At 35.8% G+C, this 24,931-nt stretch overlaps 2 protein-coding genes across 2 annotated transcripts in view; both read left to right on the forward strand.

Moving 5' to 3' along the window:
• The window catches only part of LOC308666703 (lipoxygenase homology domain-containing protein 1-like), a 226,928-nt gene that overhangs the window by 25,146 nt on the left and 176,851 nt on the right, over window positions 1–24,931 (forward strand). The window contains exons 2-7 of the mRNA XM_081325599.1: window positions 1,204–1,854; window positions 5,844–6,015; window positions 19,763–19,926; window positions 22,193–22,279; window positions 23,286–23,418; window positions 24,515–24,666. Coding sequence (XP_081181725.1) covers window positions 1,216–1,854; window positions 5,844–6,015; window positions 19,763–19,926; window positions 22,193–22,279; window positions 23,286–23,418; window positions 24,515–24,666 — 1,347 coding nt within the window. The 5' untranslated portion in view covers window positions 1,204–1,215. The remainder of the gene's footprint in view (window positions 1–1,203; window positions 1,855–5,843; window positions 6,016–19,762; window positions 19,927–22,192; window positions 22,280–23,285; window positions 23,419–24,514; window positions 24,667–24,931) is intronic.
• Window positions 6,655–12,009, forward strand: LOC308665524 (oxygen-regulated protein 1-like; the record flags this gene model as incomplete). Its single annotated transcript, XM_081323587.1, has 1 exon — window positions 6,655–12,009. Exon 1 carries the CDS (start codon window positions 6,688–6,690, stop codon window positions 12,007–12,009), a length of 5,322 nt encoding a protein of 1,773 aa, XP_081179713.1. The 5' UTR covers window positions 6,655–6,687.

A 24,931-nucleotide genomic window follows, 5' to 3' on the forward strand; every position in this document is an offset into this window, starting at 1 on the left:
ACTATACATCCTCTTCACAACCTGTTTTCCTTTTTACCTTTTGGGAGGAGGCTCTGTGGTATCCGAAGCAGAACATCCAGATTCAGTCACAGTTTTGTTCCATAGAGTATTAACCTTGTGAACTCTAAAGATTCCTCCTTCCATTATGTATTCAAAATGGACAGTGATTAATATTTATATGTTACTTATATGTAAGAATGTAGGTCTATACAACATATGTATATAGTATGTTTAAATGTGTGTTATGTATGTGTACACTTTGAGAGCAAGCAATTTCATTTTTAATGTGTGCCATTGTGCCCACAGTAGAAAATGACAATAAAGGTTATCTATCTATCTATCTATCTATCTATCTATCTATCTATCTATCTATCTATCTATCTATCTATCTATCTATCTATCTATCTCTGTTGTGTTCTGTAGATAGGATAGAGTCAAACCCAATGTTATTTCAGCGTAGTTTGGATAGAGACTGTAGGGGACTGAGTTGTTGTTTAAGTAAACCTTCAGAATGTCTCTTGCTAAATAATCTTTTTTTCCATTTTGAATACTGGGCAAATCTTGGCACTCCTAATATACTCTACTTAATTAATAATTTAATAAACAAGGGGTGGGGAGGCAGAAGGAGAGACTAAAGGTTAGATAGGTAAAGGTAGATATCAGAAGGTGAGATTTGGGGATACACAATTATATTTGAAGAACAGAATCTTCTAAATTTGGAGCCAGATTTTTTACCTTCTTTACTGGTTTTCAAAAAGTGGCTTGGGAGCACAGGTCATTTCTCCTGGGTGAGGTGGAGTTTTCCTCTTGCCGGATACCATTCAACAATAAGTCCATCTGAATTCTGTGAAAAACTGAACAACATATTAAGGAAGCCCAAGAGAAATTAAACAGTATGAAATATTTAATCAGATGAATAAAAAGCAGCCTTTGTACCAAGTTAAATTGGATTTTGAAATGGACACAACTGTATATAATTTTAATAGGTAATAAAATCTGCAAGTAAAGATATTAGCTAGATCCTACCAGTCTTTGTGAAATTTGGAGATAACCAAATTTATGGACCTATTTAAATCATTGATCTTGGCAAGAATGACTGTTTGTTGCTTTTGTTAAAATCTCCTTTTTTGGCTATACGTAAATTAGGGAAATGTTCTTGGGATTGTGAAAGAAAACATTGACTTCTTGCCTCTCTATTTCCAGATTGCTTTTAGAATGAGTAAAACATCTTCAACCAACAACTCAGTGATCCAACCTCACAGTTCACAGAGTGAACAGTCTATATCTGTGCGCCCATCCAATGTCATCGAACCTAGTGTGGCCAAAAGGATCTGCTTTTATAAGAGTGGAGATCCACAGTTTAATGGAATCAAAATGGTTGTCAATAGCCGCTCTTTCAGATCATTTGATGCTCTGCTTGACAACTTGTCAAGAAAAGTTCCGCTGCCTTTTGGAGTAAGGAATATTGCTACACCGAGGGGGGTGCACAATATCAACAATCTGGAAGATCTTGAAGATGGAAAGTCATACATTTGCTCCCAACAAAAAAAAATCAAACCCATTAATTTGGAGGTGGCCAGAAGAAAGCCATTGCCATGGCAAATTAGCAGGCCCATCAGTGCTCGCCGTAAGGCTGTACAGTTAACCAAAGACAGCAAAGGGTTCCAACAAGGTAGCACTGTACGACTCAGCACCCCTAAGAAGTTGCTTGTTTTCAGAAATGGCAATGCAAAAATTCGGTGCACAATTGTCTTGGGTAAGAAGAACACACAAAATTTTGAGGTCTTTCTGGACCACATCAGTGAATCAATGCAGTATTCAGTGTTGAAATTATATACTACAGATGGGAGAAAGGTAAGTTAACTATGATGAGCATCAAACATTTTTTCTGTTTGTGGGGTTGGGAGAGAGACTTCTTGTGAGTCAGACAATATCTCTGATGAAATCCTCTTTAGTAGATGTGCTTTTACTGTCAAAGTAGGCCATCAAAAGGTGGGACATTGTCACTTAACTTTTATAGCAAGTATTGAAATTGAAGCTTATGGAGAGGTCAACCATTTTTTCTAATTGTATTAAAAACATATTTAATACGGTAACGAGCTGGGCGGCAAACGAGTAAAATAAATAAGTTTTACTCAGCTTTTGTTACTAGTAGGTCACCTTCTTACATATCAGCATCCACATAATATGTTTCTCTTCTTTGTTTATTTGTCTGTTTACTGCCCATCTCACAAAACAAGTGACTCTACAACAAATTTATTATTAAATTTTTCACCACACAGATCAAGAAAAGTAGTCTGCCACTTTTCCAAGTCTTTTACATTTAAAACGCTGAGTTACATCGTCCTGTATTCCCTAGTTATTACTAGATGCTTCAGTATTAAACATGAACAGGGATATCTTAGAAGTACAAAGTAAGGAAGTCTTGGTATATGCAAAGAACTAGTCTTGCTTTAATCTGCACCATCCTGTTCTCCTTCAACTGTGTACTCTTGTTAAGGAGCTTTTCCAGAGCATCTACAGGAGTGTCCTCAATCTTACTACTTGCAATTAGCTACCTCATAATCTCTTAAAGGCTATACTATGCTTAGACTTCTCATGAGACGTATTGTTTTGTTTTTTTTCCCTACAAAGACCTGAAGCAATTCTATTTCCCCTAACCACATCTTTATTTTGCCCCAGAAAGGAAGCACAGAAATGAGTCCTTTTGTCAATCATTTAGAGTCATCTTGTAACATAGAAAAACAATGATTTTCAGTGCAAATTATTGTTATATGTATTGTTGTGCATTAAAATTGAATATAATTCTGTGTATTATAGACTTCTGTGCAGTTTTTTTTAAAAAAAGAGAAAGCACGAAGGAGAAAAGTGAAGCTGTTTTGCCTCTTTCCATCACTTGTATAGGAATAACAGCTTTTTAAAGTTCATTTTAAAATTGAAATTATTTGGGGATTTGTTTCATGCTTTTGTATCTAATATATATTTAGGCTCACATTGATAAACATTGCAGTTTATTAAAATTTTGAAAAGTTATATTGATTGTGATGCTAAACCCTAATGACAGTTCCAAAGCTGTAACCTTGAGTTCCAACTGCAAATAATTCCATGTTTTTTAGTACACACACACACACACACACACACACACACACACACACACCTGGAAACAAATACATTCCTTATGATTTCATAGGAGTGAACAGATATGGGCAGGCAGAGGAGCTAGCTATCTTTAAACGTTTCCCTGCCTGCTGCCTTCCAGCAGATTTCTGCTATTTAAAAAACATAGTTGAAATATTTTAAGTTCTTTTCCCAAAATGGCTGTGGTAAAGCTTTGATGAATATTTAATATCAATATTTCTTTGTCAAACAAGAAAAATGCTAGTGCTGTGATTATAGAAGAGATGGATTTTAATTATGATTTAGGGCTGTAAAATCTTTTTTAAATGTTAATTATGATTAGGGCTGTAACATTTTATTTAAAAGCTTTCATTGTTACATGAACTTTTCTTTCATATTAGGGATGGATAGCCTGATACTTACCAGCATTGCAGCATTTACAGATAACTACCTGCTAGACACATTCTTGCTGACATACACCATGGGTTTATAAAAGTTTTTTTAAAATTTCAAATGACAATATTTCAGTTACTCAGCCTAGTTTTCTGTAGATTTTTTCTGATTCCCAGGGAGATTTAAAGGAAGTAGAGATGGGTAGCAAGTGGAAAATAGAGCAATGCTAATAGAAGTTAAGAATAATAGATCATCCTGAGAAACGGAAAACCTTGAAGCAGAGGCTGTGGTGTGCTGAAGACGCCTCTCAAAAGCTGATGGAATTCTGGAATTTTGTGAGCTGGCTGACAGCAGACTCCACTTGCTGTTCTGTATTTACTGATGCTGTGGTAGCAATGAAGCCACAGTTGTTGTTGTTGTTAGCTGCGAAGTCGTGTCCGACCCATCGCGACCCTATGGACAACATTCCTCCAGGCCTTCCTGTCCTCTACCATCTTCTGGAGTCCATTTAAGCTCACGCCTACTGCTTCAGTGACTCCATCCAGCCACCTCATTCTCTGTCGTCCCCTTCTTCTATTGCCCTCGATCTTTCCCAGCATTAGGCTCTTCTCCAGTGAGTCCTTCCTTCTCATTAGGTGGCCAAAGTACTTGAGTTTTAGCTTCAGGATCTGGCCTTCTAAAGAGCAGTCAGGATTGATCTCCTCTAGGACTGACCGGTTTGATCGCCTTGCGGTCCAAGGGACTCGCAGGAGTCTTCTCCAGCACCACAGTTCAAAGGCCTCAATTCTTTGGCGCTCAGCCTTTCTTATGGTCCAACTTTCACTGCCATACATTGCAACTGGGAAGACCATAGCCTTGACTATATGCACTTTTGTTGACAGGGTGATGTCTCTGCTTTTTAGTGTGCTGTCTAGATTTGCCATGGCTTTCCTCCCCAGGAGCAAGCGTCTTTTAATTTCTTGGCTACAGTCCCCATCTGCAGTGATCTTGGAGCCCAGGAAAATAAAATCTGTCACTACCTCCATTTCTTCCCCATCTATTTGCCAGGAATTGAGAGGGCCAGATGCCATGATCTTGGTTTTCTTAATGTTAAGTTTCAACCCAAGTTTTGCACTCTCCTTCTTCACCTGCAACAAGAGGCTCTTTAGTTCTTCTTCACTTTCTGCCATTAGAGTGGTATCATCTGCGTATCTTAGGTTGTTGATATTTCTTCCGGCAATCTTAATTCCAGCTTTTGATTCATCTAGCCCTGCCTTTCTCATGATGTGCTCTGCATATAAGTTAAATAGGCAGGGCGACAGTATACAGCCTTGCCGGACTCCTTTCCCAATTTTGAACCAATCAGTGGTTCCGTGTCCAGTTCTCACTGTTGCTTCTTGGCCCGCATATAGGTTTCTCAAGAGACAAATAAGATGGTCTGGTACTCCCATCTCTTTAAGAACTTGCCACAGTTTGTTATGATCCACACAATCAAAGGCTTTAGCATAGTCAATGAAGCAGAAGTAGATGTTTTTCTTGAACTCCCTAGCTTTCTCCATGATCCAGCGTATGTTGGCAATTTGATCTCTAGTTCCTCTGCCTCTTCGAAATCCTGCCTGCACTTCTGGTAGTTCTCGATCCACATACTGCTGAAGTCTAGCTTGTAGGATTTTAAGCATGACTTTACTAGCATGAGAAATGAGTGCAATGGTGCGATAGTTTGAACATTCTTTGGCACTGCCTTTCTTTGGAATTGGAATTGGAATGAAGCCACAGTACCTGTTCTTAAACATTTACCAGCACACCACTGAGTAGAGGTGATCAGGAAAGGAACAGGAGGATGCAATGTAAAAATAAGTGTCCGACCAAATAAAGCAAGAAGACCACAGTTGCAGTAATGCAATCTTTGTCCAAAAGTCCAAGAGAAGGAAGCGCACAGATTGTGGCTAAGGCTGCAAGGGATTTTCTTTCTCTTTATGATGTGTGTCTGTGCAATACTAGAAGATAAAGGAGGCATATATCCAATGTGCTTAAACTAGGTTTGTATTTATATTATTTCCTCCCATCACCACCCTACCACCACCACTGGATATGGTGTGCAAGCCTAACCAATTGTTAGTTTACAATTCAGGGTTTTGTGCCAGCCCAAAGTATGGGTTAATTTAGTAACGGGGTTAAATACGCTTTATTTGTTTGTTTATTTAATATGCTACCTGTGACACTCTACAAAGTGACTGTATAAATGAAACCAATGAATTTGGGGGATATTTTCCAATAGCTACATATGAGACAGAAAGGTTGGGGAAATGATCTAAAAAGAGAGTTAATTTATTTATCAGTTGTTTCTTTTTCAGGTTTCCAACCTTCAGGGTCTGCTATTGTGTTCTGGAGCTGTTGTGGCTGCAGGGAGAGAACCCTTTAAGGCAGGGAATTATGATCCTCGTAGGTATTCATTGCCTGCAAGACTGCCGGGGGTCTCCAGTCGTGTTCACCCCCAAGCAAACCTCAAGTCAGAGAGCAGAAAAAGTAAGTTCCTTAAATTTTCCCCACTTTTCCCCATTCTTTTAAATTATTGATAAGGTCAGCCTTAGTATTAGGTAGAACAATTTGGCCAGCTTGGGAAACTAATTTTGGGTATCATGAAAAAGATAACAAATGGTTAGTTAGTTAATAGGCTGTTGCTGCTGATTTAGCCTGGGCGTTGGGGAAACAGAGAAAGGCAGACAACAGTGTTATTTTCAGCTTTAGGTGAAATAATTTAACTTGCTTTCACTCTCCACTTTGAAATTGAAAGAATGTGAAATGTCTTTTGTTGTCTTCAAAAAACAGGATATCTTTGGCCTGTTTTTATATATATAAAAACGGCAAAACACAAAGACCGGACTGAACATTACCAGCAGTCACGTGTCAATCACTTTGTTTCATCCCAATCTACTTTGCTGAATAGCTATAAAATTTTGATGAATATTATATAATAATTTGTTTTATTATATCAATTTATATAGTAGTGCATCTCACAGTTGCTAAATTAACAAAAAGGAATTTCAGTGTATACTCAGCCCTGTTATATTAGGAATGCTTTTGTTTGTTTTTGCCTAATTTAATGTTATCTGCATGTTTTGTACTAACAACATTTTTTTGTGTTTTTTTGCTTGTTTGCTACCTGTCTGCTGCTATTTTTATGGATGATTATGCTGGATGACTGTCTTCTGCACTTTTAATCTAACCTTGTCATGTTGGGTACTTTCAATAAATTGCTTGAAAGTGAGCGGGATTCAGATAGATTCAAGATCCAGAACCAAGATGTTCTCTGCTTCTTCGTATAAGGAATACAGCAATGATAACAACTCAGATTCCTCTTTTATACCTGACAATGACATGGGCACAGTAAAAAATTGTTTGCATGCTGATGAAGATTCCCCTATGGGGCATTTCACTGATGACATTGAAAAGTCTGTTCATCTTAATCAAGATGGCAGTATGACAGTTGAGATGCGAGTTCGATTCAAGATTAAAAAAAAGGAAACTATAAAGTGGACCACTACTGTTACTCATGCTGGCACTTCAGCAGTCATTCCAGAAGATCAAGTATCTGATTTAAATATTTTGACATATAAAAATCCCACAGAGGAGTTCAGCATCCCTGAAAAGGATGCCCCAATGCAACAAATCTGTACAAAAATGATCGATCAAAATTCCTCAAATCAATATAAAACTAACACTTATGACATCTGGCAGGATCCATTGATGAACACAGAGTTGAGACAGGAAAGAAATGATGATCTTAAACTTGATTTCCATAGACCTGCTACTCCTGGGCCTATAAAAGTCAGACAAAAGAAAGCATTGGTTGAAAGTCTTACAGTGGTATCAGACACAACTGTCCAAAAAAAGATGCTAGGTCAATTTTCTATCAGTGAAGAAATGGACAATGGCAAAACCAAATCTAAGCACTGCATGATTACTCATGCTAGCAGCCAAATAACAAACCTTACTAATCCCCAAATTAGTGGTGTATGCAATAATCATACACTGAATCAAACTCAGACTGAGCAAGAGGAGAAACAGATGCTGAGTAAAGACACAATTAAAAAGTCCTCTGATCTGCCTGAAGAGGATGACTTACTACAGAATGTTTTGGAGAAATCAGTTGTAGAGAAAGGATTACCTAACAGTTTAACACCTGAAAATTATTCTAGTATTGGACAAGGACTATCTTTGGTAAAGAGGAATAATACATCTAGACCATGTTTATCTAATAAATGTAATGCTGTAGAACAAGAACTAAGTTCCTTCAACAACCATTCAGAATGGTCTCAGTCAAAAAGTAAAGAAATGATATATGACCAATGTCAAATTCACCATTGTTCCTCATCATTGCCTCTTAAAAGCAATAATACAATTTGTAAATGTGCTCAAACGACTCCTATGGTACCAGGATCTGGTTGCATTACTGCTACGGTCCTTTCTGATGAAAGCCAAGCTACATCATCTAGTGAGAAAAAGAAAAAGAAGAAGAAAAAGAATAAATTTTCTTTAGATATTATGAAACAAAATGTAAGTTTCCCAAAGGACCCATATGACATTTCCAGTGAAGGAAATACAGAGAATAAAGTAAACACCTGCACAATTCATAACACAAGAGAAACGAATCATTCCCCAACCCAGTTAGCAGTTCATAAAGGAGGGCTTGCATTTCCTATTGGAAACTCTGATGGTGCTATTAAAACTGTAAACACCAGAGGTGATTTATATAGCCAGGTTTCAATCACATCCCAGCAGAATGAATTAGAAGATAAGATAAAGAAAAATCTAAATAGTCAGTTGTCCCACCAAAATAGCAAATCTATGAAAGCTGAAGATCTACTATTAATAAAGGATAACACAAAACATGAATTTGAACAGATTAAAGACGGGACATGTAAAGCTCTTAATAAAATAGAACGACCACCTGCTTCACTAAAGCCTTTAACTGATTTAGGAAAGGGTCAGAAGGCAGAAGATAAAAAGGGAAAGATTATTTCAAACAACTTGATAAAATCATCCTCAAAACACAAAGAAGTGAAAAAGAAGAAAAAATCTAAAAGTGCTACAGGCAGTATAGACAAAGTATTGGATGAAATGAAAGTGTCGGATACTTTGGGGCATTCAGACTTTACAAATGAGATTACAAAACAGTCTCTTGAAAACTACATTCAAACCTGGTTGCGAAATGTACATCCAAAGGCTGTGAGGCCCTCTAAACACTGGGCTCCTATAAACACGATGAACAAAACCCCACATCACCTGATAGGAAAAACAGTCTTAGATAAAGGAAGTAAAGAAACTGGGAGCAATAATATTCCTGAAGATCAACTGAAGAGTATGTTAAATAATCTTAATGAAGTGCAAGTTTTGGAAGAATCACTTAAAGAATTATATGAAACACACACAGATTGTTTAAGAAATGTTGATGGCGTCTTGAAAGATGAAGATAAATGTATGATGCCATCAGATATCCAGGAAAAAGCAAAACTTTCTATCTGTGATATTGCACATAAATATAATAAAAAGCTTCAGGAAGAAACTGATCGTGCAAGATGTAATTCTGAAATAAATGCTCAAGTTGATCCTGAATCTATCCCAGGGATTGAGGCACAGGAATATTGCAAAAATAGTCTTTTGCTACATAAGTTGAAATCAGCAATTTTCAATTTTGAAAAAACCAAAATAGGATGCCTCAAAAATTTAAATTGTCTTTCAGATATTTTTTCTTTTTCTCTCCTTGGATCTCCTTCCAATCTCCTGCTAGTTTGGCTTCTACTAAACCTGAAAGAAAGTTTGCCCTTTATAAATAAGGATGAGATGGTAGAAACTAGTTGCAGTTGTTCAGAAATCTTTATGCTATCGCAATATTTGAAACAGATTGTGGCTAAAGAAGAAGATGAAAATTTAATGACAGCTGCTTCTGACATGCAGGATTGCACAGCAAACTGCTTGATATTCTCCGGGGTGCAAATAGAAAAACAGGAATTAGCAAATTTTCAAGAAAATATTGCTCAGATTGAAACTAAAAATATACCAGTTGCTGAAGAACAAGAAAAACCAAACAAGGATTTAATTCTGAATGACAGTTTAAATTCTGAAGAAATTTTAGATGTGAAAGAGGTAGCAGAAAAGTTACAGAGCAACTGTGAGGAACAGAAACCATGCAGCAGGCCAGCAGAAAATTCAGATATGTATGAAATGATTATGATGCAGAATCTAAACTACACTAAAGCACATTCAGGAAATGTGGTTTCAAATGAAGACTTTCTTGAAGAAAATGAGTCTATTACATTGCAAGAATTAGAGAAAAAAATCCTAGGTCCATCATTAAATAATGAAAAACCTGAGCTATTTGAAGAATCTAATATCTCTATTTTCAACACTAGTGATCTTACTAATGGGCGGATTTTTGATGTAGAAACATCACAATTAGACGATGAAGAAATAAATAGCTCAGAAAAGCAAAAATATATAGCATTAATATGTGAAAGAGAAAAGTCTGATAAGAATCTTACTTCAGCTATTAAAAATACTATAAACGAGAACCATGTAGAAAACTCTACAACGGACAATCTAGAGGAAAATGATTCTTCAGTGGAAACTTCAGAGCAATTACCAATAACTTCACCACAACCTTTCCTTTATGAATCTAATAAAATTCCAATCAATACTGAGGATAAAAATTCCAGAGTGAAATTAATAATAAATCAGCTTGAAGGTGGATCTCATTCAAATGCTTCTTCGGAGTTGAAAAAAACCATTGGAAGTCCTGGCACGTCTGATTTGTCTGATTATCGACCAGAAACTGATGAAAGTGACTACAGGTCTAGGCCTTCTAGTGACTTGTCTGATGAAAGTACGGATGTAGCAATATATGAAAAAAGCTACAACACAGGCTATGTAAAAAGAACTATTGAACAACTTTATGGTAAGGCAGAAACTGCCTTTAAACCCATTTCCAAGCCTGGTTCTCCATATTTGGGTCAGATGCTACTCAAAGATGCAGAAGTTCCCTTACATGTAATCGATGATAAAATCCCTTTGTTTGGTCAAGTTCATAATGGATGGCCTGAGAATAAAGTAGCTTCTTCATTAATATCATACGGTAACCATGATTTAAATGCAATCAGTGATGAATATACTATTTTGCCAACCCCCGAATTCAGCCTTAAAGGGGAAGAAACATATAATGCTGACTGTTCATTGCAAAATGCTAACCAACACAAAGAGTTTAAGGCCCAGATTACTGAAGATGATGGGATACTGATCGATAAAGGAAAATGGCTTCTTAAAGAAAACCATTTAATAAGAAAATCACCTCCTGATAACAGTGGAGTGTATGGCAAAATGGATACAACATCAGCTGATACTTTTTCTGACAATCATAGTAGTGACGCTCTCTATTCTCATTTGCAGAATATGGAGCTAAGGTCAGCATTGAAAGAAATATCATCTTCTGATTTGGAATATATGGCAAAGCCTTGTGGCAATGAAAGCAATTTCTTCAACATGCCTCATAATAGTGATTCAGAACTTTTTTCTGATGTTCCAGATACAAAATGCAAGAACAGCCCAAATAAGAGGAAGGAATACAACACTTCTTCAGAAGGTTGCACAGAGCTGAACTGCTATTCCCCAGCATTCTCAATGGCTGAATTTAAATTACCTAACAATCGAATACTCCCTCTAGATCAGATTACAGATGATGCACCAGTTCGGACCCAGCCGACTAGGAATGCTACTTCAAACGGGAATAGGCCTGAGACTCAAGATTCTTTAGATAAACTCCATGCTATTTGTGGGCAACATTGCCCCATACTGACAGCCCTCATAAAGCCACTGAATGAGCAGATCAGAGGATGTGCTTATCAAAAAGCGTCTGATATTGAGAATCTAATCTGGCTACCAAACTCGATAAATAAATCCATAGGGAAACCCCATGATCAGCTAAAGATCAGCTGCATTAATCAGATTTCAATTAACATTTTTGGAAGATATTATACTGAGAACACCTTAGATATTACAAATTGTAATAATTTTAAGTTACTTTTATCTCTAAATTCTCTTTATGGTATCACAAAAGTTTCTAAAGGAATGCTATTAAAGCCAGAGGTATACAAGAATTACAAAAGTAGCACAAGAAAAGATGATGCTCTTGATGGGGTAACAGTGGAACACAGTAAGAATTTATCAAGCTATCAAAGCACAAGACGTAATGCCAATCAATTTGTTGGGGGGAAAAGGACTCCTTTATTAGAACATTTTATAGCAAGTAGTCAAAATGAAGCTTATTACTATCAAAGGAATTTCATAAAAGTGACTTACTGGGAAATAACTGTATATCTGAAAGATAGAAGTGTTCAGTCTTTGCAACTTTTATTAATATTTAAACAACCATCATTCAACAAAAAATATTTTTGGTTGCTTGTTTTTCTCAGTATTCTTACCCTTTCTGTAGAAAATGCAGACTTTTCATCCAAGAAGTTCAGGTAATATTAGAATAAAGATATGTTGCTTGTGCCTATCTCAAGATTAAATTGCAAACTCTATAATTTTATGAGCATTAAAGAAAAAGAATTGTGAGTAGATATAGAATAGATAGATATAGATAGACAGAATAGATATCCTAATGGTAGTTGACAAAGAAAAAGTAATAGCTGAATTGATATCTGAATAATGGATTCAGCCAAACAGAAAAGACAAAAGTTCATTTTATCAACACTGCCATTTCTAGCTTAAAACAATTTTAGAAATACTCTCATCCAGTAATATTTAATGTTATACATTAGTATATATATGTGTGTGCATGTTCGCGCGCGCGCACGCACACACACACACACACACACACACACACGATGTATTTAAGAACTGGATTTTTTAAAAATCAAATTGTTGACTAAAATTAACTTCCTATAAAATAAAATGAATTGATCTTCTCTGCAGATACCAACTATTTTTTTTACACAGACTGTTTTTCTTCCTCCTTTGAGGGAAGGGGAGGAGGAGGAGACAGAAAAAGAGAAAGAAAAAGAAGAAATAAATGGAAATAGGGTGAAGGGATGGCAGTTGCCTTTGGAAAGCAAGAAAAAAGTAAATAGAGAAGAAGAACAAAACTAGATAAAAATTAGGTGATGGCAAGAGGTAATTGAACAGGGGAAGAAAGGTGGGAAAAAAACCCTTGTTTAGGTATTGGCAGCTTCCTGGAATTAATTTCCTCCAAGCACAAATTTAATTATCTGTAGCTAGATTAATTTAGATGAAAAATCAGTGGTACAAATATTCCAGCAAGTGAAATAATTTTCAAATTAGAACCATTATATATCAGTGATCACCAGGGAGAAAAGTTTCTGTGTATTTTACTCAGAAAATTACAATGCACCAGAGGAAAGTGGTTTATTTCCCTTATAACTGGAAGTCTGCAGTGGGTTCTTTACATAATTGATTAAATCTTATTAGTAATGAAACAACTCTTACAGGTATTAACTGAAAAAGTAGAAAATCACAGTTAAACAGCCCTTCCCGCTCATAAGGTAGATCTTCAAAAGCAGGCATGCCTTGAGTGATTTGAAATTCTTCCTCATTCCTTTGCTTTCAAAGCTATTCTTAACAGCAATTTTAAGAACCTCAGTTCACGGGCAATTGTGGCAAAATATACCTGTATTTGCTGTTAGTAAGTATAATAATTTTTCTAATGAAACACTGCATCTTTATTTTGTGGGAGTTAAAACTAAAGGGGAAAAAGTAGTTATTAAGTTCTGTCTCTCTCTCTCTACCCATGCAACTTTATAAAAAAAGGGAGTACATAACCCACTAGAGCATAATTAATTCAACCTATGTAAAGGACAATTTCCCCATATATCAAAAACATTTTAGAAACAACCAGCAGGCTACTAAAACCACTTGGCATCATTCTAGCCAAATCAAATCAAGCAAAATCCTCCAAAACATCTCAAATAAATCAAAAGACCCAGTACTCCCATAAGACGAAAAAAGAGGCAGCTTCTACAATATTCAGTGCAAGGACTGCAACAGCCACTGTAAAGGGGGCTGGCAGAAGACTAGCAGAGGACATCCATAAACACCAACTAACAGCCAGAAGACATGATGAAAATTCCTAAATCTCACAACACATGGACAGATTCAATTATAGATAGATAGATAGATAGATAGATAGATAGATAGATAGATAGATAGATAGATAGATAGATAGAAAGAAATAGGAGTAACCTCACATTCATTCATGCCAATGATGTTAGTTAGGTAATGAAATGTCTACAGACTACCAAGAACACCACAGTTCATTCCTGAGTGACATATAGTCTCTTCTATTAAGCTTATTTAAAATTTATGTTATGATGTTCAAGATCAGAAACACCTGAAATACATTGATATTTTGATGTTTATGGAACTAGCCATTTTTGTTCTTCAGACATAAACTGCCTATATCAAGCTTCAAAGAAACCTCATGGTGTTTCAGCCACTTCTGTTTCTCGCTTGCCTACAGACATAGTGGGGGAGAGGGGAAGAATGGAATGTGCATTTGCAGGTGGGAAGCTGCTAAGCTTGAGAACCAAGGTTATTCACAATTTTGTTTTGAGAACTGAAGATTCTTTCTCATAATAATTGTTTGAATTTAAATTAGTTAATGTGACCTGTACTGTCAGGGGGGAAGGGAAGTTCTATACTTTTAATATAGTTATTTGGCACCAATTGACCCAGAGCTGGTTTTCTATTCATCAGTGCTGATACGGTGCGCTCAATAAAGTTTTTTTATTAGAGATTGGAATGTCTCCGCTGTGCTTACTTTGTTGGGATCATCAATCAGAACCTTGACAGCCTATATTCTTTGGCATCTTCCTAAATTGAATAAGATGCAAATTCTTTAGCCTTTGTTGATATGAATCTTGAGGGCAGCCCATCCCCAATATTATGTATTCTCCAAAGTTCCCTTTTAAGCATTGAAGAAATATGAAGGTAGACTAAGATCAGGTTAATTAACATTTCTTGGAATAAAGAATTATCTTTAAATGCATAGGAGATTTTCTGAATTTCTATTACAACTCAGGCAAATGAAGGAGAAGCCCATTCATGACTCTCCTTCACCATGGGAAGAACTGACAAATAGCAGGATCATGGAGCTAATCTACATTTACCAAGTGGTTCCCAGCTCCAGTCCTCACATAAGCAACCAAAAAACTCCATAGTGTATTTTTTATGCCAGAAAAAAAATCAATTCTTTCTGATGTTTAAAAATTAAATATATGATTCTGACTAATCATTCTTAAATAAATAAATTTCTAAAGTTGGACAAATACCTGCATACACAGAACTAAAATATGCTGCAAATGGGTATTTATTTTATTTGCAAATTCTGAAAATGCAGAAGTATCATTTTTTCCCCTACATTATAAATACCAATGAAATATTTTGGACATTGGTGTATGGAACATTATATTTCTACTAAATAAATTGTGTATGATCTTGAAATACAGTGCTGGAAAAACAATAAACCATCTCTCAATAGCCCCACTTCTGCTCCTCTCTAAGATCTGCTCCAAAAATTTCTCAGTTTCCTGGAACAGATTTGAAAATGAGAAGAAGCTGGATCAGAAAGAAAGAACTGCTCCTGACTAAATAGTTTGAAGCTACTTCATTAGGAGAATTGCATCATGTTAAATGCATCAGATAAAGGAATTCTACTTTTATATTACAATAAATCCCCATACAGTAAACATGCTAGCAAATATAGAGTGTGATTCTAAAAAAAAATCAAAACAATCTAAACCAACACAGATTGCAGAATTATGTAACTGAAACTATTTATTTATTTAATTAATTTCATATGCATTCAACTAATGCCACTGAGATAGGCTATCTGAAGGACTACCCCAGCTCCAATTGCTTTTGTCTGTCCGGTACAATCAGGTAGAGTGCATTTGCTAGGGATTTCATCCATTTAACAGTATCATCTTGTAGGATCCAGAAAGTGTACAGCATCTTCCCTCTTAAGTGACATTCTCTCAGAGATTTGCACAGCTTCCATCTCCATGATGTTTAGATAACTGTTGTAAACCTGATTGTTCTCCTAGACCTTGGCATAGGTTTGGGGAGGCAAGGCATTGTTATTTTTGTCTGCTGACTTGGTATATTGTTTTTCCAGTCAGCTAAAGTTCTTTTTACTTGTTTCTTCATATGTTGATTATGATCTGTAAACTTCCTAGAGTCCTTAAGAATTTGGATACTGTGGTCTCTAAATTTGTATGCATGGATGGATAAATTGGTGCAGAGAGATAGGCAGATAATACTTTTTAGTTTTCATATCCAGTGTGCCCTCTGCCTTATTAATCCTATCTAAAATCTAAGTTGAATAGCAATTATTTCTGGTTCATATTTCCTGACATGCCAATGACAGCTATGTTTTTGTGTAAATAAGCAAGTACATTCTGTTAAAACAATGTTTATCATTAAACTTGAAAAATTCTGTCCCTGCGCTTCTGGAGACATGGAAACCTCTGGACTGTCCTTCTTTTCTGCTCTTTTTATGGAGACATTTGAACAAAATTTATTTTCCCAATAATTAATAGGCATTCTGCTGTTCCTATACCGTTTATCTTCAATGGTTGCTTAAAGACGAACGGATTGTAGTCACAGTGCAGGTAGCTAGATTTTGCACAGCAGCACTAAAGAATCGCTGGAACTTGATGAATAATCCATTATAACCATTTTATACAATTAATGCACCAAATCTTTTTATATTACTACCCTATTGTATTTTAGTACCTAATAACTGTAGACTTTCACAATTACTAATACATTATAACAGGCCATGCTCTTGTTCATATGCAACTCATAGATTTGATTTGTTATTTGTCATTTTATTCTAAACTTTTAACTAGATACTATTTGAGTATTTTTAATTGTACTGGTCTTCGACTGTAATAAATATTTGGAATTTGAATATCATTAAGCTTGCAAAATCACTATGAACAATAAACTGAATTACTACCATAAAGTTGTGATATAACTGAATGAAGAAAAATAAAGAATTCCTGATTAATTTGAGTCTTGTTAATTTGAGTATTTGCTTGCAAGGTGAACAATGTAAATTGAAGGCAAATGCCAGGCTTGGTGACATCATAGGTAGCTGATTTTAGGAATGATTTTTGTAAAAGTTGTCTTAATTTTTTTTTTTAGCATCTGGTTTTGCAAGATGTAAGTCATTACTATTATCAGTTCATGGAACATAGATAATAAAATATATCCTCAGAGACTAAACATGTAGTTGACTTTTTATGTGCAAATCTATATTTACTAGACCAAAACTAGACTCCATTTGAGATTATTAGGGTACAATAGTAAACATGAATCAGATGTCTGATCTTGTTCTCAGCATGGATTTGGTTTAATCATATAAAAAATTGTAATTGAGTTGAGATCTGGTGTATCATGGCAGATACCCCCATAGCAAATACTCCTGTAACATGCAGAACAATTTGACCACTCAAATTCTTCTTGGGGTGATTAATAGAATTTTCCTTTCACTGTGACCATACGAAATTTTTGACTCTATAACATTAAGACAGATTAATAAATTACATACAGTATTACTTCATGATACTTATAGCAAGAGGTTTACCTATAACATTGTACAGGTACAAATCAAACTTACTTAGCAATGCATTGAATATGTTCTGTCTTATAGTTTTACTACGTATGGATTGTAATGTCACCTTCCTTCCAGGAATTCAAGACAATACTCATAGAACACCCCTCCCCCACTGTTTACCTTTACAACATCAAACTGGGGTATTTGTGTGTGGGTAGATTTGGCTGACCTAGTGCTGGTACAGAGTCACTTGACAAACTTAAATAATTAAAACTGGATTTGAACTTGGGTTACCATAGTCAGAACACAGAACCTTAACAACTACACCACTTGCTGACTATAATAACTGAATATGCAGAGAGATATTTTGGAACCACCTGTTATTCTCCTTGAACAGGGGTAGGCAACCTCGGCTCTTTTATGACTCATGGACGAGTTTAAGTCCATGAGTCATAAAAGAGCCGAGGTTGCCTACCCCTGTCCTAGAAGAATTGGAATTGTTGACTGAAAAAAGAGAAAAAGAAATGATAAGATGATCTGAAATCTAAAACTTTTGATGTGGTAGAAATTTTGATGTGGTTTAATTTATTTCTTTTCTGAGTCTTACAGCGACAATTCTTATATTACAGAGGAAAATTAGTGAGGGATGATTAATGTATGGTTAGGGCTACAAAATCTGGGCTACAAAAATCAAGTTTAGTTTTCTGCATCCTTTTGCTGCCATCTAGTGGATGTCCAAATTTTTGCAGCATCTCCCGTTTTGACAGCACAGATCTGAAAGCCATTTTCTGTATCATATTGTAAAGTACAGTTATGAGAACAAATAGGAAAGCTGCTTATTCAGAATGGTGTTTCTGGGAAAAAAATAAGCAGAAGCAAATTTCTTATTTATTAGTATAGCAACAGTTTAGAATTGCTTAATAAAACCTGTATGTCAGTATTTATATTTTTCACGATTCTATGTATTAAGACAAGGAACTAATAAGAGGTACCAATTAAATCTCTCAAGGATACAATTATTTTACCCCTTCACAGAATCAGAAGAACTGCAGACTACGTGGAAGGAACAAAATATTCCTTTATCTTTGATATTATAGGTTGAAGTTTTGAAACTAGTTTCTTTTTCTTTCTTTAATACTGCTCTACTGGGTTAACAAATGAGCATAACATTGCATTTTAACAGTGAAGAAAAGCCTTTATTAAAAATAATTCTATACAGATTTGTTGCTGCTATCAATAGTAATGCCTATGGAGATTCTCAGTCATCCAGGTCATAGTTATCCCAAAGGTGCTTTTTCATGAGGCAACCGGACTTTCTTGTGTTTTTTTTTGAAGAGATTTCACTTCTCATCCAAGCTTCTTCAGTTCTGACTGGATGGTGGGAAATGGAAGGATTTATACTCCTTGCAGACAGCTGGTCATTTGCATTTTTTTAGAGAGTCACATAGGCCACCTGGAGGTTTATCTGTGTCATCAGGGTCAGCTGAGTAGTGCAAGTGGGTGTGAAGCCTTCTTGGAACTGCTGTGTTGTATACTGGAGATAGATGATGTCGTATCTCTTCCACTCTCAACAAAGAAAAACAAGAAAGTTCAATTGCCTGGTGAAAAAGCATCTTTGGGATATCAATAGTAATGCAAGTCATTAGTGAGGCACACCTATTGGGAGAAAATGAACCAGTATAAACTGCCTGTGACAGACTTCTCTTCCTTCTGGAATAACTAAGAGAAGATAAGAAGATGGGCTGTTTTAGAAATGTGGGCCACAAATAAGTATGACTATTTTAAATTCCAGTCAGGTTTATGGTAAAAGAGATTTATGTAAGGAAAACTGGTTTAATTGGTCAGATTCCTTCTCCAAAGGGGGAAAAGTAGAACAAAGAAAAGATCTTGCAAATTCTGTTTGCTTTTAAGCATACATTTAGATGAATGCTTTATTTATACTCTACACAGTACCTGAATGCTGAGTAAGAAAAAAGTGAACTTAGATTCCACCCTATTCTCTGTTTATATAGCTTGAACTGAAAATTACTTTCATTGTATCAACTTCTAAGGATTGTTTGGGGTTCATTTTCAGAAGGGACTGATAAATATTTGGGATTGTCTTGTCTTTAGAAACGCACTTTACATTGTTTAATCTTATTTCCCAGTTGCTGAAGGAGATATTGATTTTTTTATGCTTTTTAAAATGACACTGCCCTTTTTTATGTAAGTGCTGCCATTTTAAATTAATATTAATATTATCACTCTTATTGTTGTTGAAAATATAATTTAGATATGTAATCCAAAAACTCCAGGAAGTAAAATTTATGTTTACATTATTTTTTACAAACTATCTATTAATTTCACTTCTATTAAAGATTGTTATAATTGTTTGTTTTAAACAGTTTTTCATCCCCTAAAAGCTGGAAGTATACCAGATAAAATAAAAGCAATCTTCAATACACACCATTGAATAAAACAGCCAATAATAAACCAGCTACTATAAACCAAGATCTGCTTAGATGTGTAATAAAACCTTAAAAAAATAAGTAATTTGAAGTTCAAGTCTCTTAGAACTGACTTAGGGAAGAATTGATCTCACAGGGATGGATATATTCCAAACGGCAACATAGTTTTAAAGAGCTTTTTATGTTTTTGTAGCTATGAAATGGAAGGTAGTAGTTTTTACCAGTGACCAGCCATCTGCAGGAACCAGCTCACAAGTTTATATTACATTATATGGGGAGCGAGGCAACTCAGGAGCTGTCTTTCTATACGGAGAGGAGAAAAAAGTGTTTGAAAGAGGAAGCACAGATACTTTCATTGTAAGTATTCTAACAAAAATTTGGAACAATGCCATTTAATTAAAAGTTCTCGTTTGTTTAATATTAATGATATGTGACTATGTATGGGAAACAGTATCATTTCGTATGGTGTCATTTTCTGTTTTCAACTGCCACAAGACTTGAGCCAAGTAATTCTATTTAAATTATATTAATTGCAATAATAGTAATAGCACTTATATACTGCTTCATAGTGCTTTATAGTCCTCTCTAAGCAGTTTACAGAGTCAGCATATTGCCCCCAACAATCTGGGTCCTCATTTTACTGACTTCAGAGGGATGGAAGGCTGAGCCAACCTTGAGTCAGTCACGATCGAACTCCTGACAGTGGACAAAGTCAGCCTGTAATATTGCATTCTAAACACTGTGCCACCAACAGCTCCTAATGATATAATGATGTGGCTGCTTCAGTTTGTGACACAACTCACTCAACAAGAGTTATGATGAATGCAACTTCTGTTACTGTTTTTTCCTCTTTGGTCCTTAGCATGGAATTTACTTCAGAAGAATGTATTAACAAATTGGGAGGATTCATTCAAATGACTGATTTTTCTTGCTTTTGTGAAAGCTAATTCTCACACGGTCAAAAATACAGCCTGATATCTAAAAGAAGAAAGAAATGGCAACTGTCTGCTGTTCAAAATGAGAGGCCATCTAGTCCAAAATTCCCCAACCTTTCTGGTTGTGCACGAGCAGGGAGCAACTGCACCCGCAGCCTCATTTGTGTGAGTGGCAGGCACACATGCTCACCCACTGCTCATACAAGAGGAGATGCAGGCATGGGTGCATGATCTCCCACCACTTCAGGTGCCCCAGTTCTGAACAGCTCACGGCCCAGTAGCGGGCTGTGGCCCAGGGATTGGGAACCCCTGATCTAGTCCATTGCACAGCTCAGGTTGGGAAAAGAGCAGAAACATTTTGAACCTTTGATTGTAAATAGTGTAAATTTATTTAAATAGTGATTTCATTTTATATACAATAGTAATTAAAAATATTTCATAATTGCCTAATGTTTTTTTCCCAAAATAAGACTAATTATGTGAACTTAAAGGTAAAGGTTCCCCCGCACATGCATGCTAGTCGTTTCCGACTCTAGGGGCCGGTGCTCATCTCCGTTTCAAAGCCGAAGAGCCAGCGCTTATCCGAGGACGTCTCCGTGGTCATGTGACTGGCATGACTAGATGCCAAAGGCGCACAGAACGCTGTTACCTTCCCACCGTAGTAGTCCCTATTTTTCTACTTGCATTTTTACGTGCTTTCAAACTGCTAGGTTGGCAGAAGCTGGGACGAGTAACACTCTTAAGTATGCTCAAACATCCATTTTAGATATTTTTCTCTTTGTCTGAATCTGAAGGAAGTTGTGACTACTAACATACCAGCACACAGTTCTCTATCTGCCATTGCCCCTTCCTAAATATAAATCTAGTGAAGGTAGTAATACAGATATAGCCTATTCATTGGTAGATATTGCAGTTTGTTGTTAAGAGACAATTATGTCAAATGGCTGAGGTGTCAGAGCTTTTAGAAGAAAGGAGGCTCAGAAATGGAATACTACTGGAATTCCATTTCTGAGATGGCTGCCTGCCTTTGGTCTGTTCAAATGTATGGGACAAAAAAGATTCAAATTGAAATACAGCTACTGGCAGCTCATAACACTGAGCTTATTTCATGCTTTGTCAAAGCAATATCATTTATGACTACACAATGTAACTGTGTAATTTTGAGTTTAATGAATCTTAGTTTCTGAAAAATGTAGATTAAATTGAACAATAATTACTATAATAACATAAAATAATCAGTAATCTTCATATAGGTGCTGAAATAATTCTGGCTTCTAAAATGATCATTTTAAGTCTTTGTAAATTTATATTAACAAAGTATAAAATGTTTTTCTAGTGAACACTCTGTTCATCACAATTATGGCCTTAGAGTTTTTGTTTGATTACATTATTTTTCAGTCTTCACAATGTCTGAAGCTTATGATCATTAAGATACAAATCATTTTGAGGTCAACATGTTGGGAAGAGATACATGATTATCTGGGTTACTAAGCTTAGTATGAAGTGAAATTCAAAGTAACTTCATAGTTTCATTTGAAATTGAAGAGGCTTTTCCTGTGAAATTTCCCTAGAAGTCTTTTGATTGGAAAAGTATTATAAATCTTATATATAGAAAGAAGTTATGATAGCATATTTGTTTTCAAAAAGATATATGATCTACTATTTGGCTTGCTATATTACACTAACAGATTCACACGGAAGACTTGGGAGATCTATACAAAATACGGATAGGGCATAATAATTCTGGAGAAACCCCTGCCTGGCACTGCAAAGAGGTGACATAAGTTAATACTATTTATTTATTTAGGTCTATATGCCAGCTTAATGATAAATGAACTGCATATACTGTAAAAACCTTGTTATATTTGAAGAGCTTAGAAAAATGAAAATGTCAGTCATGAGTATACAATGTGCTATCTGGCCAAAACACAAGGTTACAGTATGTTGTTCTCTGATTTTGTGATTGAAATAATGAAAATCTAAGGAATTAAATAAACGTTTCCCATATGTTTTAAGTAGGATACATAAATGGGGGCAGTGAATAATATCTGTAACACTAAATGAGATATGACATTGCATTATGATTGTTTGCTTATGTGCCACCAAATCAGTGTCAGTCAACTCTTAGCAACCACACAAATAGTTGTTTTCCATGAGGCTCTGTCCCAACTTTGTCAGGCACTCTGGTTGGAACATGTACAGAGAGAGCATCTTAACATGGATAATCAATCTATTTTGTTTGTTGGCAAATAGAGCCTTATATATTATCCTCCCCTGCTGGACAGAGAGGAATAAACCTTTATGAACATGCACAAACACACATATACGTACACACAAACACAAACAACCTGGATGTCATCCTAATCATACTTCTAAGTGTAAAGTTAATATACTGTAGTCTCTCAATGAAAGGTTTTCACTGCTATAGAATGTAATTAATAGGCTTGAAATTTCTTTAGGGTCTCTTGAATATTTTAGGGCATGGAGTGAAAGCATTTTGTTCACTCTGGATATGCAAAATCCTGTTCTATCCCTAGAATTCTAAGAAGATCAATTATAGTAAAGCACACATGCAAAAACACATGAAAACATGCTCATATACTGTTAAAATAGCATAGGAAACCTTTGAATTAGGTTCATGCCACGCCTGTAAGATGAGTGTGAAAAAAGAGTCTTTTTTAAACATAAGCTCAGTAACTGGTCCTAAGAATGGATTGTAATAGCAAAAAGCCCTACTCCATTTCTGCAAAGAATAACCTAGATTCAATTGTCTGTCTTCAGCTGCAATTGCAGAATCTTGTAACAGGAGAAAAATACGATTTCTCCGTTGAAAAGTGGCTGATGCAAACTCAAGATGAAGGTGAAATCAGTCAGGAACTTCCTGTTTTGCATCAGGGGCAGCCCATTCTTCCAGGTAAGATATGTATTTGATTATTCTGCTGATTGAGTAATTTCCAAATATTTGTGTAAGAATTTGTATTAAATATAAATTTAAATTGAATATATATACTGCATGTTTGTGTGTGTATACATGTGTGTGTGCGTGTTCCACAATTAAGATACTGCCAAACTTTGAAACCTAAATGTCATGGTAATACCAAGCATATCAACCAATGTCTAACTACATTTGGCATTCTGTATGCTTTATAATCAGTGCACCTCAAAAAGATCATTAATGTATCAATAGAAAACAAGGAGCCAGACCAGCCAAAAGGACAAAAAACAACAACACTGGAATAACACCTATATGAGCATCAGTTGCTAAAAAACAGGGTCATCCACTGAAACTGAATATAAAAGAGTCTGGACAAATAAGTATTTATACAGTCCTAAGAACTTTTCTTCCACAAGATATAGAGATGGCTGCCAATTTAATACTTTTGAGGGGATTAAAGATATTTTATGGTGGGAAAGACTCTTAATAGTTGCAGACGTGATTAACAGTTAGGTTGGCCACCGAGAGAGAAAAATGATAACCTAGTTATGTCTTTGGCTTGATACACAGCTCCAGATCATTTGTTTTGTCAGGTTTCAACCTCAGGGACAAACAGATTTATTTATTTCTGTCTGTCCTGCCTGATGTGACATGAGAGATAGGTAGGAGAGCAGGTTGCATGTTCTATCATCCAAGGAGTATTGACAAGGCTTCAAAGAATAGCCTTTTCTGTCATTATACCTGGAACATCATCCCTGTAAAATTAGATTGGCCCCACCAAACTGCTGACCTTTCCTAAGTCTTTGAAGACCTGGTTCTGTGCCTGAGCCTGTGCCAAATGTGGAATAGAACTGATTTCTTGGTATGTTGAGGATTTGTTACAGTTCTCCAACCACCATGTGTTTTATTGTAATTTATGCATGTTTTAATTGTGAGCCACCCAGAATCATGTACTTGAAATGGTCAGCTAGATACAGTGAATAACTATGATGTTGATGCATGTTGAGTCAGCAGTATAAAATAATTGTACATAAAGCATAATGTTGGTACAGTTGCTGTCCTTTGTTATTTTCAGTGGCAACGTACAAGGTGCATGTAGTAACTGGTGATCTCTGGAATGCTGGGACAGAAGCTGATGTTTACATAGCAATCTATGGAGAAAAAGGTGACACAGGGTGCCGACAGCTACATAGGTCAACGAAGTCTCAAAAACACATAAAAGAACAAGTAAGTGAATTAAAGTAAATGCCCTCCTCTCATAGAACAAGCTGCCAAATAGATATACTATGTAAGAAAGTCCTTTTTTTTACCTGAAATAGAGATAAAAAGGTAAAGGTTTCAGTTATGTCAGTTACGTTCAACTCTAAGGCACAATGCTCTTTTCTGTTTCTTGGCCAAGGGAACCAGCATTGTCAGAAGGCACTTCCATGCTCATGTGGCCACCATGGATATATGCCTGTTCTGTACCAGCCTGCTACCGGCCTTGCAGAAA

Source organism: Vipera berus (genome assembly GCF_964194415.1).
Source record: "Vipera berus genome assembly, chromosome: 3".
In the NCBI taxonomy this organism is placed as follows: Eukaryota; Metazoa; Chordata; class Lepidosauria; order Squamata; family Viperidae; genus Vipera; species Vipera berus.